The 8,564-nt window shown below is 36.9% G+C and overlaps 1 protein-coding gene across 1 annotated transcript in view; it reads right to left on the reverse strand.

Annotated features, from left to right (window-relative positions):
- The window catches only part of ASPM (abnormal spindle microtubule assembly), a 30,086-nt gene extending 21,849 nt beyond the window's left edge, over positions 1 to 8,237 (reverse strand). The window contains exons 1-8 of the mRNA XM_019473095.1: positions 8,199 to 8,237; positions 6,765 to 6,908; positions 5,022 to 6,381; positions 2,950 to 3,048; positions 2,053 to 2,199; positions 939 to 1,184; positions 715 to 782; positions 31 to 172 (exon numbers count right to left, since the gene is read on the reverse strand). Coding sequence (XP_019328640.1) covers positions 31 to 172; positions 715 to 782; positions 939 to 1,184; positions 2,053 to 2,199; positions 2,950 to 3,048; positions 5,022 to 6,381; positions 6,765 to 6,908; positions 8,199 to 8,237 — 2,245 coding nt within the window. The remainder of the gene's footprint in view (positions 1 to 30; positions 173 to 714; positions 783 to 938; positions 1,185 to 2,052; positions 2,200 to 2,949; positions 3,049 to 5,021; positions 6,382 to 6,764; positions 6,909 to 8,198) is intronic.
- Between the last annotated feature and the right edge of the window lie 327 nt (positions 8,238 to 8,564).

Raw genomic sequence — 8,564 nt, forward strand, 5'->3', positions numbered from 1 at the left:
AAATAACCTATTTTTGGAAGTAGTAGTTACCTTCTCGGTAAAGGTGAGGCACAGTGGGATGTCTGTATTCAGCTGCAATGTCAGGGTTCCAAAGCAAGCGATTAAGGATAAATATTGCTAAACCCATAACATCACTATTACTCTCCAAAGCTATCAGTTCTCCATAAACAGTCTAATATGAAAGGAGGGGAAAAAAGCAGAACCGTTAAAAATTACCTTAAATACTATGAGGTTTTTTTTAATAACGTACATTACTGAAATTCTGAAGTCATTAGTCTCTAAAAATCAACCAGTTTTTCAAATCAGTCACTGAAGGATAAAACCAAAGGAAATTTCAGAAGATCCAGTCTCATTTCAGAACATGTATGATCATCTGCATCTGAAGAACCAATCAGGAACTTCCTTAAGACAACCACATTTTTCTCCAGTTTAGTAAAGAGTGAAACTGACAGGAAACTGCTTTTGTGTTATTGGTCAGGGAGTTAACTTCCACTTTCCTTGATTAAATATTTTCCTTTTTAGTAAGGTAAGCACTTTTTTAAAGGAAGTCTGTTGTAATAATTTAAAAGAGATGTAAACATGCTATAACTGAATTGAACCTACATGAATTAGTAAAACAGAAAATACAAGGAAACCCGAAACATCGCCTGCTAAAAAAAAAAAATGCTAGATGTCCTTTAAACTTTGATTATAGACCATGAAATCTGCACTTACCTCCAGACCTATACGCAGCCACAAAGGGTTGTAAGATAAAAGCCAGTTAAGAACTTTCTGCCTTTCTCCTGCAAGAGAGCATCTTGTAATATTACATCCAGCGAACACTTGATATTACAGCAAAAATTTCTATCAACCAATTTTAGATTAAATCAACTTAGTGTGTGAATAATCCTTTTTCTATTTACAAGAAAAGAGAGGATGCAAAGTTTTAGTATTCTTACCGACATCTTTCCAGAGGTGTCTGTCTTTACGAACTAGCAAACGTCTAGTTTCAATCTCAACTTCCAGCTTCTTAATAGCTTTAACCATTGTTTCAGATGTAAACAAACGGCAAGCATCACGTCGTAACTTATTCAGCTTACGATGAGCCGTATAAGCTTTTAGAGATGCTTCATCTTTCGTTGGTGCTTTAGGAACACTGGTTTTATGATGGTTCTCTTCGCCCAAGACAAGGGCAGCTGCATTTACTGTTTAAACACATACAAAAACTATGCGTTTACATCTCAAATAAGGTAGCTTTGCCCACCTCATTTATTTTTTTCCTCTCTAAGTTCACATTTTGTTACTTTCCTTCTGACTAATGATTTTATCCCTCAGGGAGCTTACCAGCTGCTGCACTAAACATATATTGTCAACTACATGTGTATTAGTCAAATATTTAATATAACAATGCTTATTTCATAAGCGAGCAGTGCTAGGAATTCAGTTTTAAGATCAAGCGTACCATCTTCAATTTTTAGGTTGAAGCTAAAGATAGAGGAAGAAGTATGTTACCATCATTTTAGTAAAGTGACAGCTATGTTTTTCAGCAGGTGGGGATTCCCCACTCAACACCTACTGAGGAGTGCCGCAGCCACGCATTCCAGTGTGTATTTCTTGTTGCAGAGCACGCCCATTCAGGCGTGTGGTATGCTGTGCCTGGCGTGAGCAAGTGTGCCATCCACACTTATCACAAGGGAAAAATATGACCCTGAAAAGGGTTAGATGGTTATAAAATTCTGCTGGGATGGACAGCACTGTCTCCAAGGTGAGAACTGCTTTTGGTTTAGCATATTCCATTATTTTCTAGCATAACTGCCACTGAAACACATTACCAAATATTCAGTTTATGATTATCACAGTATTAAGTCAACACCTAAAATGGGAAACACAGGTGATACATAAAAATTAAAAACAGAAAAACCTACTCTTACCTAAGAGCTTAATGTTTCACAAACCAAAGTGACAAATTGGGAGTGGTGTTAAGCTAGTACTATTATTCATTGATATTAATAAAGTACATTATATAATGTTTAAGAACATTAAGAGACAATGTGAAAATTCTTGTACTTTTACCTTGTGAGGTGTTTGTTTTTACACTGAAGTCATCAGGGGTAAGTACAAAATTTAACCACCAGGTGAAACCTCGTTGCTGCTTCTCCTTCCAACGTTCATCATAAAACATATTTTTAGCAGCAAAAGGCATGGGGTGCCTAGGGATGACTTTAAAAAAAAAAAAAGTAAGTTTGCAGTTCTTGATAACCGATATACATTTCATTGTGGAAAGGATTAATGTTTGACACTCCATTTAGCACTATAGCAGAAAAAAGCAGATTGTTAGAATTTTCAGTGACTTACAGATCAGCCACCATTAAATAAACTTCAGCCACAAAACATGGATTAAGTTATTAAAGCACTGGAACAAAGACAAGACAAAATTTCTAGAATCCAGGCCGTTTGCAATGCACATCTTGGGGCAAAACCAAGTTGAGCTGGATTACATCCAGGAAGAACCATTTTATAGATGCATTTTTCTGATCAGATCAACTTAGTATTAGTTGATTAGTATTAGCTCTGCAAAATCAGTATCTTTTTGGTAAGAAGTTTTCTGTTCTTAGGTATTCTGTTGTTGTATTAAAATGTTATCAGATATGGAAGAGGCATTTCACTGATAACCAGTCAGTCAGCTGGGAACATATCTGTAATGTAGCTTTTACACTTACAGGCAAAACCAGAGGAAAGTAACATTTACCTTCAGCTTGCCATGTGTTGCAACCAATTTTCTTATGAGTAGTCAAAACGGAACATGATAGGTTACGTATATTTTTCTACCAAATATTGATTCGTTGTAGGTACAATATTCTATTTCATCTCAACTCTAACCAGTTGGGTCTTACCAATCACTACCAGTACAGCAATTGTGATGTTCAGTTCAGTGTATACTGTTTTATGAAGTATCAGAAGTTTGCCTACCTGTTTTCAGTGGTTTCACAAACGTCAGGCGAGACTGAGCCAATCCAGGGATAGGTTTACTAATTCTGTTAGTTTTAGATGCTTTCTGAAGTGAAGAACCTACAAGCATTAACACACAAATATGAACAAGTATGTCAGTGAAAGTTAATGTATTAAGGTTTATATCACTTATAAAGCACAGAACTAGAGTAATTCCCCATGAACCCATACAAAATACCAGTAATCTCCTGTTGATGGAAAAAGTTAAGCAAACCAGTTTGACTACGATTAAAAGGGAAAAATAGTTAAAAGTAAGTGCTATTGTATTTCACAGTTCTTCCATACATTACGGAAATGTACTTATTCATTATCATATGCCTAGAAACACTAAGCTAATTCATAAAAACATTCATTAGAACATGTGAAAGTGTGTATTCTATAAGCAGCTGGGGTAAGAGGTATGACTTTTAGGGCTTGAGTCACCTCTTCCCAGTTAGATTGAATACTACATTGATACTCATTTCAGAGCAGCCTGACTTGTGTTATTAGCTAGTGCCTTGATGCCTAAACTAAGTATTATCCACCACACAGCAGTAGAAGGACTTAAATAAAACACAAGGGAAAAATGCAGATTTAGGCTTTCTGAACCCTCAACATGTAAGAAATACACACTTTTAGCACAATCGTTTTGTTACATCATTTTGACATCAAATGAAGGATTAAAGAAGTATGCTGTTGCAGATGGACTATCGTTGCAGCCTGACACCCCCTGACAAGATGGTACTTCAGAAACAAAAAAAGAGATCATAAATTCCAGGTTGCACTCTCCTGCTTAACAGAAGTAGTGTTTTTCATAGAACATTCACTTCTAGAGAAGTGAAGTCATTCCAATCTCTCATGCACTTCTAATAAATTTTAAATAATTCTGATAATTTTTAATAAAGTTGGATCTCAAATGGATTAAATTAATGACGGACATTTCAAAGTTAACTTTTAGTAGTGAAATATGAATTTTGTTTGTGAAGCCTAGAGACAATGCCTATGCAATAAAAAAAAACCCAACAGGTTCTATTTCTCAAGAAAAATTGTCATGAAAAACATAACTCAAAGCCGTCATCATTTTTGTGTCTTACAACTAGGATTAAGAGACACCAAAGTCATTTTGGGCTCACAGAAGACTTCCTTGTGCAACCCATCTATCCTTACCCTAATGGCTGAATAGAAATAACCTGGTAGATAACACAGCTTTTCCTGCTGCACACTAACACTGTTAGTGTGTTACGTTTTTATGTAGACTATCTTAATAAAGCCCGAAATCGAAGTGCATTACTGAAAGCCCCAAATCAAATCTAGATCACAGAACAGATCATTTGAACTGAAGAAAGCAGCATATATTATTTTGATCCGAAAGCCATGATGAATTTTTCCTGTTAGTTATACTGCAGAGACTGCATGAAGATTCTGCAAATTAAGTGCTTCTTTCAGTCACAGACCCTCATTCTTTTTCTATTCCAGAGCATATTTGGGAACAGAACATTTAGAAAACCCAAAATACATTGAAATACAAGAAGCCAACTTCTTCTTATCTTCAAGCAACAAAGAATTGGCAAACTATAAAGGCAGAAAGATGTACACAAGGCTGACAACAGGCTAATTACAGACAGTAAAAAGCAGGCAGCGTGAATGAGACTTGGGAACTACATATTTGAAAACACATGACAACAGCAATGAGTCAAATATTCACAATGGTAAGTATATATATGACGGAAAGCTCATGCAGCAAGTAAGTTTCTAGTAAATTCAAATTACATAACAGGGGCTCTGCTCGCTAACTGCCGGATACTTTTCCTGTTACTGTCGTTAAAAAGGTTTACAAAAGCATAAAGTAAATTTGAAGCCAATTACGTAACCAAAACTCTGACTTAGTTTTCAAATTTTTAAAATGCAGATAATATCTAACAAATTGCAAAGGCCCACATTTCAGAGATATGAAATATTCCTAACTGTTGCTAGACAGTTCAGCTTGCTATACAAATTTAATAATCAAAGGCATCTTTCAGAAAGTGATAAATGAAGGAAATACTACTGCTCACCAGCTTTCTTTCTCTGCCCTACTCTCTCTTGGTTTGCAGGTTTGAAGGCTGATGGTCTCATAGTAGCATGCGTTTTATTGTCCACATTAGACATTAGAGTTCTTTTTCTTTCCACTTCTTCCACATACACTGGGGCTGTAACTCTACTATTTCCTACATATATTTCACTTTTCCTCTTACGACACAAAGAAGTTGATCCAGTAGGAGATGAATTTGCTTTGTCATTGTGACACTTATTTTCAGCTGAAATGGGACCTATAACTGGAAGGCGTTTAGATATTTCTGCTTTTGTATGTACTGGCACCATATTAGCACATCCCATTATTGCTTTACTAAGGCATTTTTTAGATTTTGGCTGGAGGGTTTCCATTCTTTTTTCTTCAGCAGCTTCAGGCTTATTTTTGATGACAGTGGCAGAAAGAACTGGATGCTTTTTCGGTTGGTCTCTCTGAGAAGAATTGCAAGTCTGAAGTTCCTCTGTACAAGGAAAATTGAAGTGATTTTCTTTGGGTTTGTCATAATGAAGTACCTGTGATTCTACATTATGCATCTCAAAGACTTCATTTAAGTTGTGTTCTATATGAACAGGTGTTTTTGTCTCTGTGTCTCCATTTCTTTTCCATTTTGAGGGTAGGAATTTCTTCACAATATAAGTCTCTGTAGTAGATGATATTAAAGCCGTCTCAAGTTTGGGAGTCTTTGATTGCTTATCTGACAAGCTGTCTTTCACAAATTGATCAGGTGACAGAATTGGAACAGGCTGCTCTATTATAGCTATATCCACTTGATAACTGTCATTTACAAAAGAATCTGGACTTAAAATTCTCCTTGTACTTAAAACAGGCACAGATGCTGAGTGTTCTGGAGTGCAAACTGGTGAGAGCGTACAATTAAGAATTACTTCATTGTTTGAAATTGGCAGTTGTGCTAATCCAGTAGAACTGTATGCACTTTCAGATTTTAATTCATTGTGCTCATCAACAAATTTCTTGACATTATAGCTGTCTATTTCAGGCAGTAACTCCTCATTTACAGTGGCAGCAATATCTGAGAATGTAGTAGATCTTCTCATTGAAAGTGGTGTGCAAACAGCATTACGATGTTCCTCTAGCATTGGTGCAATAGGAGATATAGGCAATTTATTTTCTGAGCCAATGAGAGAGTCATTTCCTGGGGATATACTCTTTTGCATTGTGTTCTGATTTTCACATGGCTCAAGTGGGCTTCTAATTCTGTCCACCTTCTGGGAAACTTGAAAAGTTTTATTAACATTTTTAATTTTCAAATTACTTTTTTTAACTTTTATTGAAGCAGATGTTTCTGAAGTGTTTTTCTTTTTTATAGTATCCCAAAGACTCTTCTGAAAAAAGAACCATAAATAAAAGTTAGTATCGTGACTTTCTACATATTTTTCTGTGTAAGTATGAACATTACTAGTGTATTCATTCAAAGTCTAAAAATACTATAAAAGAACATCTAGTCCAAAATTCACCACAAGTTATTTCCAGGCTTGAAAACAGCTTTTTTGGTCATGTTTTAGTTTTATTCTGTAACTGTAATGCACCAGTATCTATCTACTTTCCAATCCAGCTGAAAAATTTTGAAGACAATGAGCATTCCCACAGACAGCATCTTTTATCAATTTTTAATTCTCCTTCATTGAATTTTCTACTAATAAAAACAATATCTGTGTCAGCTGTGCCAAAGTAATAGAATTAAGACACATAATAAACACATATTTACCTTCTTCTTCAGAGGCTGCTCAGCCACACCCAGGAGCACAGCTTGATGCTTTACAATGCCATTAATAACAAAAGTTACCAGTTCTCGGACTTTTCCTTCTTCTAATGGTGTCCATGTTATAGAAATAAAGATCCTTTGTCCTGACTATTGGAGAAAAAGAAATGTTTAAAATCTAGCACTTAGGTACACTTAGGTAATGTCAAAGATAGAGTAATCAAATCAAAAGAGAAACAGTATACAGAAGTAACATACATTCCGACAATATGAAATGATAAACAATTGTTAAATGTTTAAATGTCAATTTTCCCCTCTGACGTGTAAATTTAAGCAACCTCTATCAAAAATGTTGTCTTATTAAAAGGGCATATACCTCCTAATGAAACTATAATGGAAAGCAAGCAAGAACACATATAAATATTACACAGTAGAAAGGACAAGATTTGAGCAAAGGTACGTAGAAGAAATTACATAATTTTTTGCATATATTAACCAAATAAGTCCTCTAAAGTAATTTTGAGATAATTATATTTGGACTAAGAATCAGAGGTTAATTTTTAGGACCTTAGCTGAATGTAAATACAAGTGTCAAATTTTTTAGTCGAATGACCTGCAAAGATGAGATTTGACATGCAAGTTCATTAAATAAAAATGAAGACACTGCAAATAAACAAGGAAGTCGTGGAGCTATGTATGTTCTATGTAAAGATGGCCATGCAGAGTGACCTCTACCAAATCATTTCAGTGCTCTGCCGATATGAATACTAACAGACCAAAGAACGGTTGTACCTCAGACAAAAATGAAAGAGAGTGTGAAAACGGCTGATCTCTTGATTATTTGAATTAGGAGTTCCACCTCCTCGGGCAGATGCATTTAATGAAAACATACAAAGTAATTCAATATGTGTTTATACAGTAAAGCTGGTCAACAACAGTTAGTATTCATTAATTACTATAGGAAGTTGCCACTTAAATACGTCACAGCGAGAGTCCAGCCTGTTTCTATAAGCACGTCGTTGCAAGAGATCTCCAGAGAGTTTCTTCCTCTCTCACAAAGACTCTGGAGATTCTAGATGACCACAGATACATGTTTGTCTAAACTGTCCTTTTAAAAATCAGCACTGATTGGATTAACCACAGTTTATATTTCCTTGGGAATCGTCAAGATTTATTCCTAGATTAAGCCTGCTTTGCTCTTTATTGTATTATTAATTAACGTGCAGTGGATTAGTATCCTCTTCACAACAAGCTCCCTCAGCCTTTTTCCTAAACTAAACAGATGTCCTCCAGCTTTTTGAGAGGTCACTTTTTAAACACCTCTTATTCTTCTGTCTCTGTCTTTAAAGCCACGTTCCCAGAGAACAATTATTTTTTTTGCGCCTTACCGCAAAAAACCCCAAAACAACCACCTCTGCTGAGCCAGGATGTACTGCCTACGCAGCCTATGGCAGCCCCCGAGAGGTCTAACCCCGCCATCCGCGGCTCCAGCTCTTCCCCTTTAACGCGAACCGCGAGGCACGAACACAAGCACCCACAAACACCACCCACAGCGGGGTGCAGCCTTCGGGGTACCGGCTACCCAAAAGCCTAGTTCTACGCGGCCAGGTGACGCGTGACTTCTCCCGGGGGAGGATTACGCTGCAAACCGGTAAGACTCCTCACGCCGGCGGAGGGTCTTTATCTGCCGCCGAAGAGAGAGCGGCTCAGGCGGGGAGCGACCCGGCCCCGCTTCGCCTCCAGCCCTCGGAACAGCCCGGCACCCCTGCCCGCGGGGCACGCCTCGGGGTCCCCTCGCGTGTCACG

The sequence above is a fragment of the Aptenodytes forsteri genome, unplaced genomic scaffold, assembly GCF_000699145.1.
Source record: "Aptenodytes forsteri isolate BGI_AS27 unplaced genomic scaffold, ASM69914v1 Scaffold181, whole genome shotgun sequence".
NCBI classification, from domain to species: domain Eukaryota; kingdom Metazoa; phylum Chordata; class Aves; order Sphenisciformes; family Spheniscidae; genus Aptenodytes; species Aptenodytes forsteri.